The sequence below is a fragment of the Bos taurus genome, chromosome 15 (assembly GCF_002263795.3).
Source record: "Bos taurus isolate L1 Dominette 01449 registration number 42190680 breed Hereford chromosome 15, ARS-UCD2.0, whole genome shotgun sequence".
Taxonomy (NCBI): Eukaryota; Metazoa; Chordata; class Mammalia; order Artiodactyla; family Bovidae; genus Bos; species Bos taurus.
The window spans coordinates 30,919,249-30,944,286 of record NC_037342.1 but is presented as its reverse complement, the minus strand read 5'-3'; the positions used below and the strand labels follow the sequence as shown (position 1 = coordinate 30,944,286).

Sequence of the window (25,038 nt, the reverse complement as noted above, 5' to 3'; positions counted from 1 at the left end):
AACACCTGGCAATTTGGGAGTCGTCCTGGACTCGTTTTCCTCTGTTCCTCTATCTCACCCACTGTCACTGCTGTCCTCCCCAGCTCCGTCACCCCGCCCCTGGGGCAGGAGCTTCTCTCATCTTCCATTATAGTCTCCCACCTGCACTCCGGGTGTCAAGAATTACCTCCGATCTTCCATCAAATTACTACCATGGTTTTTCACTGAAATAAAAAGCAATCAAATAAATGAAACTAAGTAGAGCTTTCACTTAAAAACAAAGTATCTCTCATTACAAAAGCAATATATATTTACGGTTGAAAGCCAGGAAAATACAGGTAAAAGGTAAAACAACCATGCACAATCTCACAACCCAGAAACGTTTAAAAAATTAGCACATGACCTTGAAGTTTTTTTTTAAGCTTGTTTAAAAAAAATAACTGGCATTATATTTACAGTTTTATCTCCTATTTTTCACACGCCATGGACACTCTTCTATTAAGTTTTACTTGAAAATGTCTTTAGTGCTTATATAAATCTCTACAAATGTCCTAAGGTCATTTATTAACGCCAGTCTCCTGGGAGCTCCTTGCCATCACTCTTCAGAGATACCAACCTTAGACGGGTTCCTCTCTGCCCCTACTACAAATAATGGTGTGGTCGACATCTTTGTATAAAAACTGATAACTAAATTTTTACTTATGTCTTGAGATATATGCCAAAACTGGCACTACCAGATCAAAAGGTTTAAATATTTCTTAGGCTTTTGAGTTATACTGTAAAATTATTTTCTATAAAGTTTAAACCAATTTATAGCCTCAACTGAAGAGTACAAAAAACACTGCCTTATCACAATTCTCCCTAGCATTCAGTATTCTTTTAAATTACAATTTAAAAAGGGAAAAGAAAAATTTTTTAAATAAAGATGAAGTTCCCAACACAGCAAGGCATAGTCTCAGAAGGTTTTTGCTCAGTATCCAAGATTATGCCTTATGCTATAACACTGTAACTCTTATTTGGGTTTATCTGTTCATTTATTTATCAATTCAAATATTTATTTCACTATCTTGCAGGTACTGGGAACACAAAAGTGAGTTAGACAGACAAGCTCAGTAAAGCTGAAAAAATTAATTCCATGATTTCTTCTTCCAAAGCATGGCCCTCAGAGCTATCAAATTCCCTCTCTTCTAACTACCTTCTGGCCTGGTCTGGGCTCAGTCCTTGAGAAGAGGCAGTCCCTATACTGATCAACACGGCATCTGTGATAACAGAGAGTGCTAAGACATGAGACTGCAGAAGTCAGACAAAGGCCAAGCAGTGAGTGGTCTTAAATGAATGTTGAGGAACTTGCCTTTAACCTGGGCGTTACTGTTTCCCATACTTAAACTCTGTCTTAAGGACTGCCATAGTCACAGAACTCCTGAATTCAGTATTATTAATGTTTTTCTTTAAGTAGTATGATTTTCATTTAAAAAGAAAACTTTATTTCACTGCTATAAGTTTAAAAACCAGTATCATTTGATGGGGCTTCACAGGTGGCTAGGTGGTAAAGAATCTACCTGCCAATGCAAGAGACACAAGTTCAATCCCTGGGTGGAGAAGATCCCCTGGAGAGGAAATGAAATTTCTTGTCCGGGAAATCTCATGGACAAGGAGCCTGCTAGGCTATAGTACTCTTGCTTGGAAAATCCCATGGACGGAGGAGCCTGTTAGGCTGCAATCCATGGGGTCGCTAAGAGTCGGACACGACTGAACGACTGCACTTTCACTTTTCACTTTCATGCACTGGAGAAGGAAATGGCAACCCACTCCAGTGTTCTTGCCTGGAGAATCCCAGGGACAGGGGAGCCTGGTGGGCTGCCATCTATGGGGTCGCACAGAGTTGGACACGACTGAAGTGACTTAGCATAACATAGGCTATAGTACATGGGGTTGCAAGGAGTTGGACAGGACTTAATGACTAAACAACAACAGCAATTATTTGACAAAAATAGAAAGCAAGAGTAGATAAAATATACAAACTGCTACTGAATTTTTTAAATTTTTAAATGCAAGTAAAGCACTCTTGGAAATAGAAACACTAACAATTAGTATACCAGTAACATGATCATTACTGGAGAAGGCAATGGCAACTCACATTCCTGCCCAGGAAGTCTCATGACAGAAGAGCCTGGTGGGCTACAGTCCACGGGGTCTGAAGAATCAGACACAACTTAGTAACTAAACCACCACCACCAACACGATCATTATGGAAGCCTTGAAAAAAAAGCATTTCATGTCTCCTTCTCTTCAAATCTCAAGTTATGACATGCCTTTAGTCAGAAAAAACTGACCTATTCAATTAACTGGTACCAGTGATTGGTCATTTAATGGGAAAGAGCAGTTAAAGAACTGTTTAAAAAAACCAATCATATACACCTTAAACGTCAATTTAAAATATTTAGGTGTATATTTATTTGCCAATTTTTAAATGCAGGCTCAAGATTTTTTCTTTGAGTAAGGATGTGTTGGGCTGCCTTATTATCCTTTTATAAATTATGCTATAATAGATCTGCTCTGTTCATTTCCTTGTTTCAGTTTCTTTACAGTGGACAAAGAAACTAAGGATAATCCCTGGACTCTTTTTCTCTCCAAATAGCTAATAGTGGTTTTTCATCTCTAATTTGACAGAAATTTCCTTAGTGACAAGTCTCTACTTGTATTTCCAAAGTACATACAACTCAGTTTTCATAGAAATAACTTTCCTTTTACGCTCATATTTCATCGGTTTTCATAATATTTAACTATCTAATTCCAATCCTAGTACAACAGGTTGGGATTACAAAGTTCACCTGGAAGTATTCAGACATACTACAGAGTAGCCTGTAGATGTAATCATTTAATCCAACTGTGGGTAGAAGTCATGCTCCATGGGGGAAATGGAGTACGTCCATTAAATTGAGGTTAACTAAGAGATTTCAACTACTGCTTCTACCCTCTCTTCTTAAATATATTGGTCGCATCATTCAAAATTGGATAATGTTAGCTTCCCTTGATTACAGGACTTTGTGAATTCCTAAATGACCACTCATCTTTACCACACGTTCCCTCCAACAGTTCCTTAAATGTAATCAGTCACCTTGAGACATTCCAACTTTTATTGTAACATCAAGAATGTTACTCTTTCTTGGCACTTTTGTAGCATCTTTAACACTATTATTTTCATGCTTTTTGTCGGCCATTTCAGCTCAAAAATATTCATTAAAAATCTTATAAAAGTATTCCCTATCTTAACCTCAAAACTGGAACTACACTACAGAGTTTGGCAGAAATAATGGAAAAGTCTTTGTACACCCATTTGAGTTGTAGGAAGAATTTCAAATATTTCTGGAAGAAATCTTCAGTTTTTGAGATAACATGCATGAATGAGACAAGTTTTACAAATAGGCACATCTTGATAAACATATCTGTTCAGGTGAACAACTTACATTTACCCTGACAATGTAAGAATTCCATGTGTAAAATAAAGTGAACAAGATTAAGTGAAAACTAGAACTATGAGATACATAAGTGAGTTGCATTCTTGTTCCTCTCTGAAAAGACCACTTAAGGTTTCCTCTGAAAAACCACTGAAAGTATTCTGAATAATATCAAAGATCTGATAATTTTTCACAATAATTTTCCCAAATTGGATGGCAGCAAAGAGTAGATGAAGAACTCCTTTTCTACTTCATCAACATCAACTAATAGCTTGACACATTTGGAAGAACAGATTCTGAAGATTAGATAGTTTCTTTGAATAAAGGGCCTAATTTTTATTAGTATTTAAGTGTAAAACAAAGTTGACCATTAACTATTTTCTGATCTTTTTAACCACAAACACTTGCAAGTTAGGATTCTTGGTGCTTGTCAACATCAAAACTTAAAAATGAAAACGTCCCAATAACCAAATCTCATCTGAATTATACCAGGTGATTTCCAAAGAAGTCTCCCTTTCTTGCTGACTAAAAACAGTCTCTCACTGAAGAACTGATTTTTCAGGCAGACATCTCTGTAAAATAAAGGATTCACTGCTGTATTTCATTTTTTATTTTTTTAAATCTAATAATAGCTTGCAATTTTTCTACTGTTGTATCTTTTCTATGTGGCAAAAATACTGATTTTCTATTTACAATAATGAAGAAAAGTTTCCTTTGGAAATGGATTTTCAATTTAAAAGGCAATGTTAGAGAAGATTAAGTAACTGATACATGAAGGATTAAATTATTTGGATACTATCTAAGTCAATGGCACCCCACTCCAGTACTCTTGCCTGGAAACTCCCATGGACAGAGGAGCCTGGTAGGCTGCAGTCCATGGGGTTGCGAAGAGTCAGACACGAGTGAGCGACTTCACTTTCACTTTTCACTTTCATGCACTGGAGAAGGAAATGGCAACCCACTCCAGTGTTCTTGCCTGGAGAATCCCAGGGATGGTGGAGCCTGGTGGGCTGCCATCTATGGGGACGCATACCTATGCTATCTATGGGGACACGACTGAAGCGACTTAGTAGTAGTAGTAGTAGTAAGTCATAATTTTAAATATGGGAAGCAACAGCCTACAAGATAAAGGCAAGTTCCTTTCCACGAACTCAAGACCATTCTAATTATCCCTGTAGTCTCTTTTCTCACCACTTTTCCTCATTACAAACTGCATGTTCTAGGAATATCCTGCACATAACAAGCCATCCTTCTGCCTAAAATGTCTATTCTATTACCCATATCATCACCACTGCCACCTTTAGACCATACCACATGCACACACACACACTACACCTAACCCCAACTCAACTCCTTACCTTTTAAAGAGGGTCTACACTAAGGTTTTATCTTCCTCCAAAAAACTCTCCATAACCATATCTCCTCAGACTGCATCAATAGAGATTTTATCTTATTCATCTATGTATCTTTCTCTGGTTCCCAGAATATTCAATAAATAATTTTTGAAAGAACGACTATTACTTGACTAGTTTGTATCATTTAGCAATGTTAATTACACTTTACTTTCAACTTTCATCCCTTCATGAAAGCTCCTTTATAAAATACCCTCCTGGTACTCCTACTCCTCCGTAACCATTCCTTTGATTCTCTGCAGGTTTGATTCTCAACAGCCTCTGAGAGCCCTTCTTGACTACCCCAGACACGTGACCCAAGATGCTATTTGGGCCATCCTTTTAGCGAAATCTCATTCTTACTGAACTCACCTACTCAGAGTGCTTCAACTACCATTACGAACACAAGAGCAGTAGCTATGCCCTCACGCCTTCACATCTAGTCGCCTATCCGATGTCTGCACCTGCAGGCTTCACAGGTACCTGTGCTGGGCAGCATCTAAAATAAACCCCAGTGAATTTTGTCTCCTGGAATTCACGCCCTGTAGAGTTCCCTCCCACCCTGAATAGAGCTGATCTCTCAGCTGATCTGAGAGAACATTTCAAAAAAGACAGATTGTGACTTCTGAGCTTAGCTCATAAAACTCATTATGGCTTCCATCTTGTTCTCTATGATCACTTGATTTAGATAAAGTCAGCTGCCTCAAACATTCCGATGAGAGGTCTTCCTGGTGAGCAACTGAGGCCTCCTACCAACAACCAGCATTCACTTAGCCAGCATGTGAGTGAATCACCTTGGAAGTCCATCCAGCAGCTCCAATCAAGCCCTCAGAGGAGTCAAGCAAGCCTTTGCTTCCATAATAGACATCTCAACTACAACCTCGTTGAGAGACCCTGAACCAGAACCACCCAGCTAGGTTGCTTCCAGGTTCCTTATCATAGGAAACTGTGAGATAACAAACGTTTAGCAGCACTCTCCAAGGGAACTTTTTGCAATGATTACAATGGTCTCTGTCCAATGTCCACAACAGTAGCTATTGGCTACACATGGCTATTGTATACTTGAAAGTGGTTAGTGTGACTTAAGACCTAAATTATAAATTTTATCTAATTTTAACTAATTTAAATGGCCACAAGTGCCTTGTGACTACCATGTTAGAGTGCAAGTTTATTTATTGTTTTGGGATAATCTATTATGCAGCATTAGATGACTCTAACCTTAAACTGAATCTGTCCCTTACTACCTCGATTCTCTCTACATCTTTCATCGTATCAGTCAACCAAACACTCACACACATACACAAAACCCATGCCTTCTCCCTTTTATATTCCATATCTTGGTGAATGGAATACCCAACATCCACTAAAACCCAAGCCAGAAAGGCCCTCACTTTCACCACCTACCTTTCTTACATTTAACATCTTCTTAATAACTCTATTTGTCTCTTCATTTTTAAATGTATTGTTACAAATTTAGTACTTCATTCTTCTTTATTGAAAAATGTCTCCTTATTGGTTATCTCTGCCCCTAAAACTTCTCAAGACTAATCAAATCTTTACAATGCCACCCAAATGATCTTTCTATACCATAACTACTGATCATATTACTCGTGCAACTAAAGATCTTCAGTGGCTTCCCACAATCCAGTGGACAAAAGCCAAACTCAGAACGGTATAAAAATAATTTGACGCCTCCTATCACTGCAACTTTACCAAATGTTGTGCCCATAGTCAACCTCCATGCTCATCACAATGAACTACACCCATGGAGTTCTTAGAAAAGATGAGCTATTTTACCCTTTGTTCATAATCACTGCTTCTACCTGAAATAATCTTCTATTCCTCACCTGATAATTACAACCCATCTTTAAGGATTCAATGGAAGCATTTATCTCCTGTTTCTGATCTATCCAGAAAGTACTGATTTTTCTCGAGTCTCACTGCCGACATGTCTATCTCCTTGTATTAGACTAGAAGCTTCTAAGGGCAGAACGAGTACCCGATTCAATGCTGATTCTATCTGACAGGACAGCATAGTATTAACAGTGTAGGCTGGGAAGTTAGACAAACTTAAGACTAAAATTCCAGTTTTTCCACTTAGTAGGTATGATATTTAAAATTTTCTGAGCTCCTGTTTCTTCACCTACAAAATGAAGATTATATAATAAAACCCATTATACTTCACAGTAAAGAATAAGTAAACTATTATGTATAAAATGTTATAGTTCCTACTATATGATTTTTAATCAATAAGTGTATTTTGGATGGAGAGACTAATGAGTTACCAACTCCTGGGTGAGTACAGGAAAGGTGAGATAGATCAAAATAAAAGCTGCTGCTGCTGCTAAGTCACTTCAGTCGTGTCCGACTCTGTGTGACCCCATAAAAGGCAGGTCATCAGGCTCCCCCGTCCCTGGGATTCTCCAGGCAAGAACACTGGAGTGGGTTGCCACTGCCTTCTCCAATGCATGAAAGTGAAAAGTGAAAATGAAGTCGCTCAGTGTCCGACTCTTAGCAACCCCATGGACTGAAGCCTTCCAGGCTCCTCCGTCCATAGGATTTTCCAGGCAAGAATACTGGAGTGGGGTGCCATCGCCTTAAAATAAAAGCTACCATCTTTGAAATCACTTCTGCTAGGCTACTCTATAAAGAAAATACGTTAAATAATCCAGGAAGCCTCTTAGGTATCTACTATGTGGTAGGAAAATGACAGAGAATGGCAAAAGGACTCAACCAGAAATAAATAAAAAGGCTGAGGAAACTAAAAGGTTGAAGAAGAGCAGAAGTTCTAGATGGGATCAGATGGGAGAGATCAAAAGCCCAGTAATGACAATGAAGGCAAAGAATGCATATAGAAAGGAATGGGGGAGACTGAGAAGTAGAAGGTAAGAAGTAGAAAAACACAAAAATTTGGAAGCAGGATCTTTCTGAGCAATGACAAGAGCTAAGATGTTGTCATATGGATAGTTCCTAGGATAAATCACATGGAACTGCAAATACTGAACTATTTTTGACTTAAAAAATAAAACAGATTAGACCATTTTTAAACTAATAAGTTGGACCTCTTTTAAATAATAAAATTTGGGGGGGATTACACATTAATTCCATTAATTTCATTTTACATTCTACCTTTTGCCTTGAGTACCTGAGACAATGTGGGGCTCCTAAGAAAATCATGCAAAACAAAAAATTACATTCTTGTTGAAGTGTTCTGGATGTTCCCTGGAACACAATTTTAAAATTGCTACTGTAATTTGCATTAAAAGATGGCAGTGTTTAGTTGCTCAAGTAGTGGCCAACTCTTTGTGACCCCATGGACTGTAGACCACCAGGCTCCTCTGTCCATGGGATTCCCTAGGCAAGAATACTGGAATGGGTTCCCATTTCCTTCTCCAGAGGATCTTCCCAACCCAGGAATCAAATCCAAGTCTCCTGTGTCTCCTGCATTGGCAGGCAGATTCTTTACCCCTGCACCAGGGAAGTCCACGTTAAAAGATAAAGAAACTAAATAAATAACCTTCTTTGACTGAACATTCTCATTTGAATTCCATACTTTGTAGTTGTGTTTGGACCCTACCTTCACAGAAAAAATAGTTACCCATAATTATGTGCAGTAGCAAACACAATGAACCAGGAGTCAGAAGACCTGGATTTTAAACCTGGTCCCAAGTATGTATAAGCTGGGAAATAACAGGCTAGTCAACAAATGTCTCTGAATCTAAGATTTTTCTCATCTGTAAAACAGGAATAACATCTGCCTTATAGTGCTGTTATATGTATTAAATACAATGCCTACAAAGAACCTACTTAATAAATTGAAGCTTTTACAACTAAATGAGGAAATAACTGTTAAAGTGTAGTAAATGAGACTAAATTACTCAAGTATCACACTGACAAGATATATGAAAGCGACAATGATCTGACTTGTTAGATGGGACAAAACTGAAGTGAATCATGCTGATTGTATGATAATAACCTTCTCACTTTTAAATATAGGACAGTAAACATGGGCAAATATTTCTATAATAAGTAGATTATTTATGGATTGTGAATTTGTAATTTACCCCATTATTTTTTCCAATCTGACTTTTAACTTCATCAGCCCTCAAAGATAACAACATTCTCCAGACAAGTCATATCTATAACAAACTTTTCAAGCTGGGTAAGCAAAGATTTCCTTATTACTACCAGTGTAAGGAAGCAATGCTAGCTAAAATGAGATATGGTAAATATTTATGCAAAATTAACAGAACTTTACCCCACAGGGATGCTGCAAGCATGGGAAAAAGCCGCTTCCCAGCACTCGGCAGAGCGGATGTCTGTAGATCTCCCTAAGGGCTATACAGTCTCCATGTCCATACGAATGCTTCAAAGGGCATTGCTTTTTTGCAGGCAGCCTCTCTGTAAGCTTTTTTTTTTTTTTTAAACTTTACATAATTGTATTAGTTTTGCCAAATATCAAAATGAATCCACCACCTAGTAAAACTCTCAAATTAGAATTCTCTATCCTTTCCCTACACAGAAACAGTATTCAATAAAGGATCTGGTTTGTGGGCTTCTTTTTTAAACCAGCTATCTGCCTATCTGTTCTTGATTCTCCAGGGTTACTAAGAAAATGCAGGAAAACAATTCATAGCTTAAAAGAGGTTAAAAAATAACACACTGAACTATCTCTTAGGCAAGTTTTCTTTTCCAATGTTATGGCACAAAGGGAGGCTAAGTAAAAGGATTCATGCCACAGAATTTTCAATAACAAAAAAATCATTTATAGAGAGGAAATGACTAAAAATTAACAATGTTTTATGGCACAGAATATGAATCTACAGCTAGGATAAAAGGGATGATATTTCTTTAAGTGGTAGAAACTGTAAACTAAATGATATAGAAGAGATTACTACTGTAAGAAGAAACCTTTAAAAAGAAAATATAATCTCCATTACCACTTAACCAAACATAGATTCTTGCTAAGAATAAACTTAAACTCAATTTGCTTACATCATTTATGTTTCACAAAGGCCCAATCACTAGTAAAGTCATTCTTTTGCTACCTTTTCCTCCTCTTACATACTCAGTATAACAATTTTTTGAGTCATTTACTGTCTTGTGTGCCTATAACACACACACGCAACAAACCAAATCCCATAAAACTTGTATTAGATGAACTGTAAACAGCCAGGTTCCTCTGTCCATGGGATTCTCCAGGCAATACTGGAGTAGGTTGCTATGCCCTCCTCCAGGTGATCTTCCTGATCTTGGGATCAAACATGCATCTCTTACATCTCCTGCATTGGCAGGGGGGTTCTTTACCACTAGCACCACCCCTAAAGTACACATGACTTCTCATCTTAATCCTCAGCACTAATCAATGAATATCAGAGGTAAATTTCTTAATTCTTTAAATACAAATCAGCAGACAAGAATGCAAAATAACTGACAACATAATGACCTACACAGAGCTGGCATTCAATATTTATTGAACAAATGAAGAAACAAATGAACTGATGTTGTCAGGACAGAGTTGGACAAATCTAAGTGATCAAAGGCAGATTTAAAAGTTGAGTGCCAATCCTAAAAAAAATCTTATTGACTCTATACCTACAGATGCTACTGTTTCACAGTCTGAGTTGAAATAACTGTCTCTTTGGTCTATTCCTCACCTCTAAATGCACCTTAATTCTAAAAACATCCTATAATTTGAAATTAATGGAAAGGGAATATTATCACAGCAAGGAAAAAAACACTGTTACAGCAGAAGCAGCAGATACATATGAATTCCGAATTATTTAAAATGTGTAGATCAAAGTTGTAGGAAAACCCAATTTCTTAAGTTTAAACAATAATAAGTTCCATTCTAAGTTTCTGACCTCCTTTAGGTACTTAAATACATTTTCATTTAATCTTCATGCCAACATTAAAGGTAAGTGATATTACTCCAATTTTTATACATGAGAAAACTAAACTGTTCCTCAGAGACGTACATTTCCCTAAAGTATCCTAGCATGTAAGCAGAACAAGTCTTGACACCAAAACCCAGGCTCTTTTCTCTACATTATCTTCATTTAGTTCCCTTTTACTACTCCTTTCTTACAAAGGCTGCAAAAAATCAAAATTAGAATATATAATTAAGAGCTAAAATATCTTTCCTTTAAAAGCTACTTTTAATCTCTAAAAAGAGAATAGTCTCAAAAAAATTCTGCCAGGGCAGTCAAAATTAATATAATTACTAATATTTATCCATATTTTACTTAATTCCTTTTTTGGAAACAAATTATATCTTGTATCCTGTTATGCAATAACTGCATGGTAAGAACCTTCTCTCTCGCTCTTTTTTTTTTAACTATTCACATCTGTTTACTAATATACCCAATTTACCTTCAAACACTGTTTCAAGAATTCTGACCATGTAGGCTTCTGGATAAATACACAAGAAACAAATACTTAAGTAACAAGAAACCACAAACCTTTCCCCAAATTGCACAAAAGACAAATGCAACCCAAGTGGAAGTACCTTATTCTGACAAAGGGACCAACAAATTATTATCTTTAAAAGTGAATGTTTTTCTAACATGATACAATAGAAATACAACATGAACAAAAGGCAGGTCAAAGAGTTAATTCTCCATGGGGGAAAAAACTGCTTATTTATTAAAAACAGACTGTAGTGCCCCAAGCAACCAAAGCCAGAATCAATCCAATGCCAAGAAAAATTCAAAATTAAATAAAATTTTTATGTACAAGTCGATGATAACCAAGTTTCTGCTTCAGTCACTACATGTATTCTGAAATGAGATTAACAATATAACTTAATTAAAGAAAACTAAAACTACTTGGACACCTAGAAAGACCATTTTAACTAAGTTTCAATGAACAGTGAAAAACATCAGATAAGAAAACATAGATAGTACTATCCTAAAATAAACTATTTTCATCATGTTATATACAATAATTTATTCACTAGCCTGTATAAATCCTCTTTGATCAACTCATTGTCGCCAGCCAACCTACAAACTGAAGGGATTATATCTGTTTAGCTTGCTTCCCACTGTTACATAATACCCCTCTCCCAAGTATGTTCTGTGAAACTGACTATTCTCTATCTATAATATAATGTCTATTACTCCCATAACCATAGAAATGATAAGTAAACTTACTGTCTCACACTATATGCTAGTAAAATCTATGAAGTTATGAGTCAAAATGTAGGCTTTAAAAAGGTCCTCAGATGAACTAACCTGAGCAGGTGAGAGTGAGTTAAATTATTTCTAAACTAAAATTAGACAGATTCACTTTCTTATTTTTATATTGTTTTAGGACTATTTCCTTAGAGATCTGACAGAACCTTTCTCTGCACAGCAAACAGCATAGCTGAATACAGAATTTTTAGAAATGATTCTGATATTCTTCTCCAGAGTATATAACATCAGCAACTGGGAACTCCCAGAAGACTTACAGCCATTAAGGGCTGGGATTCCTTTCAATTGGCGTCATTCCAACAGAGGCTCAGTGTGAAATGAAACCTCCTGCAAATCAAATCTGTTGCAATGTTATTTTTTTCCAGAGGTTAATTACCTGCTTCACACTTACACACACACACACACACACACACACACACACTCAGGAGGAAAGGAGGTACTGGAAAAACAGATGACATTCTGCTGTAAGCCTCCTCCAGAAATACTCAAAACTAAATCAAAACAACTTTCTGGCTGTCAAATTCTAGATACAACTCCATGAACATCCTCTCCTACTTGACACCTGTCAGTCCATAGCATCATTATCTCCAACTACTAACAGACAGTAAGAATTTACTAAAAGAAGTTACACCTTCAGATTTTATCTTTCAGAGATACTCAGTGAAATATTTATGGTTGAAATTATGATATCCAGCCTACTTCAAAATAATCCAGTGGAGAAGCGGGAAAAGGAAATAGATGAACCAAGACTGTCCATGCACAGAAAGTTTTTGACGCAAACAATGGGAACACGGAAGTTTATTATATTATTCTCTGTACTTGTGTATATGCTTGCAACAGTCCATAAAAATAAAAACTTTCACAGATTCAAAACAACCCATTTAACAAGAATTCATCGATCACCTCCGATAACAGACTGTCTTACTGCTTTGCCCTTTCTTTCCTTAGGATTATACAGATCTACCTATCATCACCTGGCGTGTGATGCCACCTGTGGGAGTACTACACATCTCTGGCCCAATGACAATGAGCATGACCATATTACTGCTTTGACCAATGACATGTGAGTGATGTGATATACACCTCGACGGAGCAGAAGTTTTTGAAGTCACTGTATGTTGCCATCCGTTTTCCTGTTCTTTCCCTCTGCCACAGAAATGGCATATTCCAGGGGCTGCTGGGGGGATGCTCCTTCAGACAGGGTTCCAAAAATGCTGCAATCAATCCAGAGCTGACAAGATGCAGTGTAAGCAAGAAATTAACTAGTGTTGTAAGCCACAGATATTTGTTGGTGTTGCTATGCGAGAAGAGGACGATAGAGGATGAGATGGCTGGACGGCATCACCAACTCGATGGACACGAGTCTGAGTGAACTCCGGGAGTTGGTGATGGACAGGGAGGGCTGGCGTGCTGCAATCCATGGGGTCACAAAGAGTCGGACACGACTGAGCGACTGAACTGAACTGATGGCAATACAACCCAGCAAAAGCTGATAGATACATTTACTACAAGTCAGGTACCAAGAATATTAAAATGATGAGTGGTATATTTATGAGACTGTAAAGGAAGGTAGATACACACAAAAAAACTTAACTGTAGTTACCTCTGAGGAGACAGTCTGAGAACCAGAGGGTGTGCAGGGATACAGTTACGATCAGAGGGAGACTTTATATATTATTATATCATATTATCTATCATTTGAATTTTCATGAGTGTGTTTAACAACATCATTTGGATAACTGGATAATTTGGGCTATTTTTTCTTCCTTATGCTTTTTAGTATTAAAAGAGAATAAAAATATAATGAAGCAGATAGTAACTAATTAAAAATGAGTAAGAACTACCCTCCTATCCTTAAGGAATCTGAAAACTGGTTGCAATTTAGCTTTAAAGAAAGCCTTTTCCAATAAAGATATTCATTGTTAATTCTTCAAAGTGGCAAAGGCAATATGTGAAAACAAAATTTAAAACAATGAGGAGTGTAAGTACATGCAATTCTATCAGTTTGCTCATCTTAAGATTTCAGTAAAGCAAACATAGGGTTTTGTACATGGGTAGTGCACCTATGGATCTCAAAGGAAATTCTCTCAATCACTTATTTCAGTATGCCAATTAAACTGGTGAAGAAGCACACTCTAGGCGTTAAACTTGGTGAATAAGCCTTAACCATAGACAAGCCTTAACTATAGACCAGGTATCTACTCCTCTAAGTTAACCCATACAGGGTAACTATATTTTTAAGCATTAGAAGAAAAACATTCCAACCACAACTCTTGAGGTGATTAAACAACACTTGAATGGTAACAGAAGTCTCAAGGCCAATAAAGTAACATTTCACTACGTGAATAAATTTTTACTTAAACTTGAGCAATATCTGCAAATACGATTAGGGACATGTCTGCTCTTTTCATCTTAGGATCTCAAAGCACTTTACAAACGTTAATTTAACCCTCATATCGCCTTGGGAGGTAGGTATTATACAACATTATAACCATCTATTCTGCCACTACAAAACATTTAAATATCCCTTCAGCAGTACTTGCCCTGAGGAGGTATTGCCAAAACAGCCAATAAGACAGGAAATAAGCTGACAGTGCATATGCCACCAACAATCTCTAAAAAGATCCGACCTTCACCCACAAGAACCACTTCCTCTGAGTAAACCACAAAGACTGTACAGGGCAACCACAATGTATCAGCCTGTGTCGGAACACAGGCAGATAACCCATCTAAAACCTATGGAAGGCTATGTCCAAGCACCTTCACAAGGTATCTTATATATATATTTCAGTGTATAAGTGTATTTGGGGGACTTGTTACTCTTCTGGATGAGATATAGTCACCTTCTACATTACATAATCAATTTCACATATAATTTATTCAGATGCTGATTTTTTCAACACCACAAATATCTAGATTTTTCTGAATCCACAGAAGACATGAAGTCCTCCTTAAGCTCGAGTGTATGAACCTAACATCAGCATTTAAATGTAATATTTAACCAAAACTGTAGTCTCGAACAGTTGTCTTTAAATGCCTATAATAGGCATCAGAAGAAAAAAACAGTGTGACAAGTGGATAAGATTAAACATTAACTAAATCAGGTTTTCTTATATATTCCCAATTTCTTCATGAATTGTCTCTCACAGTCCCATGACAGGAAACCTAATTTTTTACTGGCCTTCAGATTTGCTTATCTCTCAACACTGGGAAGCCACCCAGGTCTATCATGTGTCTATGACCGAAAAAGCCAGGATTCAGCATTTGAATTAGTAAGAGATCCTGTTTTGCTATGAATCTAAGCTGTCAGCTGCATTGGTACATGTTAATTTAGTAAGGAAAACAGTATACTTCTCCTTTTACTGAAAGTCAGTAACGTATGTTTATAAACTGTAGGCAGTCTCTGACCTGTGACACCATCACATATTATCTCTGCAAAATAAAAAAGCTGAGAATTATTCTAGGTACTAGCTTCATAGGTTTCTCTTGATGTTAGAAACTCTTACAAATTTCTTTCTTTTGTGGCTATCTTGGTACTCTAGATATTCTAAGTAGAGAAAGTAAAATACCCTAAATCTCATCTGTTTCCAAAATTCTGACATTTGAGGTAACAAAATCACTAGCAAAACATGGAAGAATAAAGATATCTATTTAAAATAACTTTAAGTATCAACAATAAAGGTCTACTAATACAACATTCAAGAGCTCTATCTTATATATATATATATGTACGTGTATATATATATATAATAATTAAATATCCATGTTTTCCTTCTGTTACTTATCATTAGTAACAATTCTTGTAAATACACTGGTAAGAAAGTAAAACATTATTTCAATATTAATAACAGTATGTCTTATTGGAAAAACCTGCTTATCATTGCAAATCTATTTCTTTTCACTAATAAGTGGAAATAACAGGAAAAAACAAAGTTAAACAACACAAGCACACACACAAAAAAACCAAAATGGAAAAATGACACACAATTTTAAGATTAGACTGAAAAACCACTGTAAAAAAAAACGAAGAAAAAAGAATAACAACTTACAGATATATCTCATCATACAGTGATATCTTAAAGCTACAACCACATCTCTTTATTAAATTCAGAGATGGTTCACCCTCATTTCTGATTAATTTTCAACCAGGGATGGTTTATCATTTGTTTGCTACATTTTTGTCACATAATTGATAATACTTGTAACTTACATTAGGGCACGATATCAGAAAGAATCACTTTGTAAACAAGGCTTTTATAACATGAGCAATGGCTTAATTAGCTGATTTGCTAATTATGCTGTTTGTATATATCTGCTTGTTTTTTTGATGGTGACATCTCCCATATCCATTCTAAAAAAACTATCTAAAATAAAACTGAGTCAAAACGGTCTTGAGAATTTCTTTACTTATAATTTTGGGCTATGCCTGGAGAAAACAGAAGACCCCTGTATTATGGTAAAACCAAACTGGAACTTGTTCTAGAATATGAATAAAGATAAAATATAGAGTATCATTTTGTAGTAGAACAGCACTGAAAGAAAAAAACCATTTTGCACTAGATGAGCAACTGAGGAAAAGCTAATAAAATATTAAGAGGAACAGACTGACTTTTAGACACAAATCAACAGAATATACAACTTGGCTCAGCAAAGAATAAGGGTGGGGGGAAGGAAAGGGTGGTGGACAACTGTCTAAACCATTTACAGTCACATAAACATAAAATGGGAGGAGATCATTATTTAGCCTAGTACAGCAAGTGTATACAAGTAACAGGACAACTTAAAAGAAAAGTCTGTGCTAAAGATCAAGAAAGACTTCCTGACTATAAGATCTATCAGATTGTTGTTCAGTCTCCTGAGGAAGTGACGATAGCTTTATCCTCTAGAGATACTTAAAATTAGAATGGATAAGGTACTAGAAAGCATCCGGTAAGAGAAAAATCCAACCCTGACTTAGCTTGGAAAGTTACAAGGGAAGCAGGACAGAAAAAATACACACGGAAAGACAATAATTTAGAGTGACATCTGGAGGACTTGAAAGCCAGAAAATCTAGGTCATATCTTGAATCTATCCTTTCCAGTTTTATAATCTTAACTTAAATGCTATGAGTTGCTCTAAGTGTAAATGATGATCTGCCTCACATTGAATTGAAGACACTGTAAATGTTAGAGCCACACTGCCATAGGATATCATTACATATATCAGGGTATTTTCTTCAAAAGGAAACAACATTTATAATTTTGCTGATTTTAAATTTTCAGTCCAAATGCCATTATTTTGAAGATTCTTAACTACTGAAAGGAAAAGGACCGTGCCTTCCAATGAAGTTTTAAAACATCATCAACACCATGTTTTAATGGATGAAACTTAATGAAGTTAATTATGCTCCCTGTTTCTGAAAATGTGGCATGGTCAATCCCTAGGAGATAAGCAATTAAATGATAAGTAGCATTTCTGGTAACTTTGTTAGACAACCATGATGTAAAAGCACTTCTCCAATTACCGCTGGAAAATGGTTAAAATATCCTGCTGCTTTTACAACCCGTATCAGTAGGCAGGCAATTCATACTCAATTCATGAAACCACCAGTGTGTTAAGTGGTATTACCAAGTTAACATATTTTTATTATGATTCAAATAAAGCTTCTCTCATCATCTCACTAAATACACGTGAACATCTTATAAATGTGCCGTTAATCTAGAAGACTATAGCTCTGTACTTTTAAAAAAATTTACTTGGACTGTACATGTTGACTCATGTAAAACTGTACAAGTGAATGTACTACTGCATACCTGTCTGAATCAGAATTTAAAACTGAAAAACTAGAAGAAAAGAACATTAGAGTGAATACAAAGCTAGCTCTGTGATCCTGGCCCTACTTTCAATTCAGTATTTATCTAATGACTGATTTTACAAATGAATGCTACAAATAATTTCACCTTGCAGATGACTCAGGCAGCCTTGAAAACAGTGCACATACAGAATTTTTGTTTTGTATTTTAATCAAAAGCATTATTATATGGCACTGTTGGCAGAAAAAGTATTATGAATGAAAACGTTAATTACTGGGCAAATGCATATAAAGCCTCTGGTTTCCAGTCTCACTTTAAAAAGGTGCTTCTTTAAAAAAAAAAAAAAAAGAACAAAAAGACTTGCTTCAGTTAAACAGCTTAAAGATAAACTTACAGTGCTAAAAAAAAAAAAGCCAATATATTAAAAACCTTTTATCTATAAATCAAAACCAACAAAATCTACAAGTCCTAGAGAGGACATAGGTTCTTTTCAACAAAGACCTTTATAGCAAAATCGTACCTGTATTGTCCCTGAAAATTCACTGTTCTAGAATACAGCCTGAAACAATTTACTCAGTCCACTGAAAAAACATTCTCTTATCTCTCAAAAGAAATTCCAACTACCACAGGACCCCTAAACTCTTAGGGTGAGGACAAGCATCCAGGAGGATTAGAAACAATTAGGATTATTTGGGGACTAAGGACAGCAATCAATGCAAACTGGAGAACAGCAATCAGATATTTCTATCACTTTTCAAGTGCTGGTTCTAAAAGCTGAAAAATATAATCTTCAGGTTTCATAGAAATTACAAAGCAAGACAGTGGATGGCATTCATAAGCTGTTTAGATTTTTTTTTAACAATTCAAATATACTACATAAAAACAACAGCTACCATGAACATATAGATTGAGTTTTAAGTTGATAATTACACTTTTAAAAAGGGGGCTGGAGTGCCTGAGGAATAGAGAATGAAAAGGGGAAATGGGGAGTAAATGAATGTGTTAATTTAACTGCAAAATAATAACAGGATATAACAGAATTCTGAGTCTCCAAAGTGACCATTCAGAGCCCAAACATAGCTGAATTCCATCCCAGCCCCAGCACGTCCCTAACACAAGAATAAAACCCTTCTTATCTTGTTCAGCCATGTGTCGCCTGCCACAAACTGCAAAACAGAACAACGCCCAAAACCAGCTAGTCTGATTTCAACTGAGGACAGACAGACTCTGTAGTCAGAAGCATCACAATGAAAGAACTCTAACTCACACAGCTGGCCTGGTGGGTCTGCACACTCTACAAAACAAAGCCATACCACATACAGTACTTCAAACTTGAAAGGATCTTTAAAAAGACACTGTTAATTTGCCAATAGCTCTAGAATCAGCAAAATGTATCTAGAGTGCACTGGAGTTAGACCATGAGAAGAGGCTGAGGTAGGTAGGCTGAGAAGAAGATGGGAACTATTCTATACTCGTAACTTTATTAAGGCAGCCTGGCACAGAAATAACACTAAACCAGTACTTCTAGATTTCACCCCAACATATATTCAAATCAGAGACAACTCTAACAGTCAATGGATGCTTGAGATTTATGGGGCAAGATATGTTCAAAGAAAAAGTAATGGTCACATAAGAATAAATCTTGTGGTGGAAAAAAAGAAACTAGGAGTAAATTCCTAAGAAATATGAATCCATAATTGTCTCACCAAGGCACATTAAATTAAGTGGCTTTTAAAGTCTTTTGTCTTTTAAAAAGTATGTGAAATTAGGCAGTACCCAAACTAATTCAAGTAGATATTAAACCCAAACCAATTTGCAGATTCATCTTAGAATATTCATCTTTTAATCCTTTGTGCCCAGCACAGTGCCTGGCAAAAAAACAGGCATTAACTGCATGCTTATTGTACATCTGTATCTCATCTAAGTTACAAAAAGCAACACAAATCCCAAAGTTTTCCTTCCAACATAATGGAAATAGGAAGAAAATCTCTGAGAAGCAAAGAAGAAGGAAAGATCATTACTTGGGGGCCTTTAGGTGATTTTCACGTGGAATGAGCTGGTGACCCAAGGTTCTGTTTCTACGGAATTAAACACCCTTACTATTGCAATGAAAACTACCAACATATTAGTTCCTAATAAGACTTGTCTCCAGGGTCAACAGAGAAGGCAAGAATTAAGAGAACCAGCAAAACAATTACCCATGAAAGTGGCTTCTCAGAGGCAAAACATCGTGAAAGGAAAAGGAATGGGAATAACCAGAAAAAATCAAAATAAGCATTGTTAATAATGTTAAGTGTACTCTCGGAGAAGTTGAAAATTAAATGCATTAAAAAAAATACACAAACAAAGAATAAATAGTTTAAATATTTAATAGAATCTTTTAGGTGAACATTCACGTGATACTGGGAAGCATCAACAGGAACAGGAAATTCTGTTTCTGGAGTAGCTGTTAGGGTAAGATAATGGAATTTGGCCCTTTTAAAATCAACAAATGAGTCTTACAATTGGGTGAAACTCTCTTATTAGGGAATTCAACTACTTTTTGCAGAAGCACTTCTCAAAATGTTTTCTTTGCTCCCTAACTTCAGTTATTTGATCTTTTTTTTTTTTCTTTTTAATGATGTAATGGTTTGAAGGCTGACAAAAAAAAAAAAAACAATTGAAACTTAGGACTTGAATACAATGTCATAGTTACACTAAAAAATATCATGCAGTAAAGAATATGCTTTTATCACTTAAATATTGCAAAGAATAACTCTAAAGAGTAAGGAAACTCACTTAAACCACAAATGGTCTACCTCAATTCACCAAGCAACATAGGTAAGTACTGTAAAAGACTGACCCAACTCAACAAATCCACCTGCCAGCTTCTACTACATAATTCGCTTAGGCCTACACCCCTTAAATGCAAACGTTTCTGGAAAATGAAATCCTAAAAGTGTAATAATTAAAATCAAGCCCCATGATGTTCCCCCGCCCTTTCTTTTTTTTAGTTCCTTGATATTGTCCCCACCAGAAGACTGGGACTTACTGGTAATTCCAACATTCTGGAAAACTATTAGACAATAAACACCGTGCAAGTCAATGTTTCAAGGATATCAATTTCATAAATCATCATGCGGTAGTCTCAGAATGAAGTTCACAAACAGAACAGGGTCTAAGGAACTACAGGCCAGGAGTTAACTTATGAGGGACCAATACCCCAGCCGACCTCCGGCGCTGACCTTCACCCAAAATGACCTTCCTCTGCTTCCAAGATCAGTACCGAATCCTAATGCCCACTACGGACAGAAAAACACAATCGTGGCTTTACCTACCCCTCCTCCGACACTCTGTTAAAGTTTCTCTCCAGGAAAAAAAAAAAAAAATACATTTCCAAATTCAATCAACCGGGTAACTTGGCAGCAACCCCAGACTAACTGCAGAGCTCGGAAACAACCCTCCGTCGGATGCCTGTCAACTTCACTGGGCAAAGGCAATCCTGACTCTCCTGCTAGGTCGGGCCCCATCCAGGGAGGCTAAGCGCAGGGGGGAGCTTCATACCAACCTGTCGGTGATAGTAGACTGTGTGCCACTCATTGGGGCCCTTGGCGAGAGGTCCTCCTTTTATCCAACTTGCATTTTACAGTAACACCTCCACCCCACCCCCAGCGCTCCGGGATCAGGCCCGACTCCGTAGGGGACACCAGAGTCCAACTCAAAACTCCATTCAGTCATCTAGAACGTCCGACTGGCAGGGGTCAAGGAAAGGGGATGTGGGTGGGAGCGAAGCACGTTATCTCCCAAAACAAACCGAGCAAGTCCGCCAGAAGGCGAGTTCTAAAGCTAGGGAGCGATCCTTGGGAAAGCGCCGGAGAAAACTTCGTCACGGAGGGAAGCCGGCGAGCCGCGCGGGGAACGGACCTCAGGAGTCCGTCCGGGGCAGGATGGGCTCCTCGTCGGGGTCTCGGGGGCCTGTAAATCCCCGCCACCGAGCCGGGGCCCGCTGGCTTCTGCTTTCTATCTGGGGCTGCCGGCCGCTCGTGGCCGCGGTCTCGGCCGCGTCTCGGGCCGCCCCGCGTCAGCCGCGCGCGGCTCCATGGCCCCGGGCCGGGGGACACCTCTCGTCGTCCTCGCCGCCCCCCCACTAGGCTCCGGACGCCAGGACGAGCACGAGCGCCGGGAGAGGAGGTCCCGCAGCCGGAGGTGACAGGAACCTGGTCTCTCAGCCCCACGGGCTGCTCCCCATCCCTCGGAGGCCCGGGCTCTTCCGCGGTCGGCGAAGGCGGCGGCGGCGGTGGTGGCTCCTCCCCGACGCGCCGGTAGGCGGCGGTTCCCGCGAGGGGCGGGAGGTTCCCGTCCGACCCGGCCTGGAAGCACCGGCCCGGGAGGCCGGCGGCGACCGCGGCGACTGGGAACGCAGGGCCGGCTAGCCGGGTCCTGGGGCTCTCGCGGGAGCGCGCGCGGCGGGCGGAGGAGGCCGCCGGCGGTGGAGGGGGCCGCGCGACAACCGCAGGCGCGCGCGCGGGTTCCGGTTCCGGTTCTGCCTTCCCGGCCCCTGCCGCATCCAGCGCGAGCGCTCGCCCTTCCCCTCCCCCGCCGACTTTTTTTGGCCTCCTCCCCTCTGACTTCGGGAAGCCGCCTCACCCGGGATCCCTCCGCGGCGCGCGGGGCGGCCCCAGCCCCCCGCGCTCGCCACCCCGCGCGCCGCCTCCTCTCACCGACCGCGGGTGCGCGCCGCCCCCGCGCGGACGCCTCCGCCGGACTCTTGTTGGGGGAGAGCGAAAAAGTAGTTCTGCAGGGCAGAAGGAGGTGGGCACCGTGCGACCCTGAGAGTCCCACGCGCCAACCTAAGGTTGTCTCAGGGAGCCCACGAATGCCGGAGGTTGCTACTTTGGGGTCTAGCTTGCCCTAACTCGGCTTTCTCCCAGAGAGCACGCCCCCAGTCCCGAGTTGTTGAGGATGAGAGAAGAGGCTCTTTGGAAATTACTCACCCCCTTGTCCTAGAAACTTGTATTCCTTAAGGGAGCATACTTGTTCTTTTCTGATAACACGCACAGACTGTTTTTGGCGAATGGAAGCAAACTCAGGTCCGGCTGCCCGGACCCCGCTGCTCTCTGGTGAATCAGACCCCAGCAGAGAGAGGTTTTGGCCTTGGCCGCTCACCTGGGGCACCTGCTGGCCTCGGCCCAGGGCAGGGGCTGCCGCGCAAAAAAGTCTTGGCTGCCGGCGGAGAGTTGGAGGATGGAAGTGTATAGGAATGGGGAGACAGTTTGGGAATTGGAGCCAGGATTTCTTCGTATAAGGTTGCTTTTAGGCTGCTTCTGCCTTGGCAAAATGAAATGTATTATTTGCCAAATTGAGCAAGCATGGTGCTTTCCACAGCGGCTTAACAAGCTTGCTGTGGAAAGAAATGGGAGCGGGGGGCGGGGGGGCGGGGGGGAGGGCAGTTTATTTATCCTGTTACATTACAGTTCTCTTTGAAGAGTTCCCAAATATATATATATATATATATATGTTTTTTTCCTACTAGGTAGTAGGTTTAGACACCCATCCAGTTTTATGGTTGCGTAACTCAGGATTGTAGCTATTCAAGTTCCATGTACAATATATTTCTTCCATCCCGCCTGCAAACATCTGAAGTGGCTGTCTCTTCATGCAACCATTATCAGACTTTGAGGTTCAAACCTGTATTGGTGGGTAAGGGTCTTTAACATTTTTGTGGAAATCAAGTGGCAAAGCAAATCTAATAAACAGTGGATGTGGAGAAAGGAAACAATTACCTCTTAACAATGCTGTTTCTAAAAGTCAGTCCGCAACAGTGCGTGAAAGGATCATTATCCCTGAATAGATGCATGAGCTAAGGCTGACGTTAGAACTCGGTTTAAAAAAAAAAAAAAAAAAGATAAAGATAAACAGAGGCCAAAGATGACTCTTTATTGCTCGATTTTTTTTTTTTTTTAAGTCCAGGGCACAGCCAACTAATTTTGTAATGTTTATTTTGGGAAAGAATAGAAGCAGAATAGGGTTCCAAGCCACTTTCCTAATGATCAGACCAGGACACATTGCCACCTGCTGGTGTACCCTAGCATGATAATTCTGTCCTGTAAACTCATTAAACTGCGCATTTTCCATAGATAACTGGAAAGAGCTTCATCAGTCTGTATACAACGACCAAAATTCAAACCTTATCCGCAAACTTTTAGACGTGCTAAATATCTTTTTTTTGCCGTATTCCAACAATTTCACAGCTTGGGTATCAAAATAATTGGACCCAATGACTCATCAAATCATGCATTTTAAAAATGAGTTTCCTTCTTCCCTTCAAGAATGCCTCACTCCACGAGCTTCAGGAATAAAACAAACTGGGAAAGTTTCCTAATTCACCTTCTCTTCCTTGCATACAAAACCTCTTGGCAGGCTGCTTTCACGATCTTTCCAAACTTAAACAGACCCAAAGTTCTAGCTGTGAGCAAAGAGGCCATTTGCTGTGGGAAAGCTTCGGAAGATGGTAAGCAAAGGATTTAATTAAGCCAGTGATTATTCACTCCAGGGCTATTTTTTTTTTAATAATGAAAATCTCTATATTCACACACAAAACTCTCATGGTAAAAAAAAGAAAAAAAAAAAAAAAGTCCCCGAAAGCCTCTTTACAACTGTTGGTAGCTTTAGACTGTTCTAGAGTCTGTGTATAGACTACCTTCACAATAGTCACACCAATTTAGGCAGAACACACTCCACAGGGACATTAGTCCTTTACCTAGAAAAATGACATCGATGACACCTATCCACTGTGCATGCTCTTTGAGGTTTTCCAATGGGGGGTTATCCAGGCCCTCATCCATTCTTTCAAGCTGCTTACTGAGCACCTGGCTTCCCAAGTGGCTCTAGTGGTAAAGAACCACCTGCCAGTGCAGATGTAAGAAACTTGGGTTTGATCCCTGGGTTGGGAAGGTCCCCCTAGAGGAGGAAATGGCACTCCACTCCAGTATTCTTACCTAGGTAATCCAGTGGACAGAGGAGCCTGGTGGCCTACAATCCCTGGGGCTGCAAAGAGTTGGACATTACTGAGCACACAATGAGCACCTACTGTGTGTCTAACACTGTTCCAGTCTTTGGAAGCAGAGTCTGAAGAAAGCAGAAGGCCCTGTCTTCATGGACCCAACTGGACATCATCATTTTCAAGGCAACTACTCAAATAGACAGAACATAAAGAAGGCTGAGCACCAAAGATTTGATGCTTTT

General features: G+C 38.9%; 1 protein-coding gene across 1 annotated transcript in view; it reads right to left on the bottom strand.

The window, feature by feature from the left end:
- Window positions 1-22,236, bottom strand: part of ARHGEF12 (Rho guanine nucleotide exchange factor 12) — a 168,244-nt gene extending 146,008 nt beyond the window's left edge. The window contains exon 1 of the mRNA NM_001123033.2: window positions 21,362-22,236. Within this exon, the coding sequence (NP_001116505.2) occupies window positions 21,362-21,393 (32 nt within the window). The 5' untranslated portion in view covers window positions 21,394-22,236. The remainder of the gene's footprint in view (window positions 1-21,361) is intronic.
- Window positions 22,237-25,038: the final 2,802 nt, after the last annotated feature.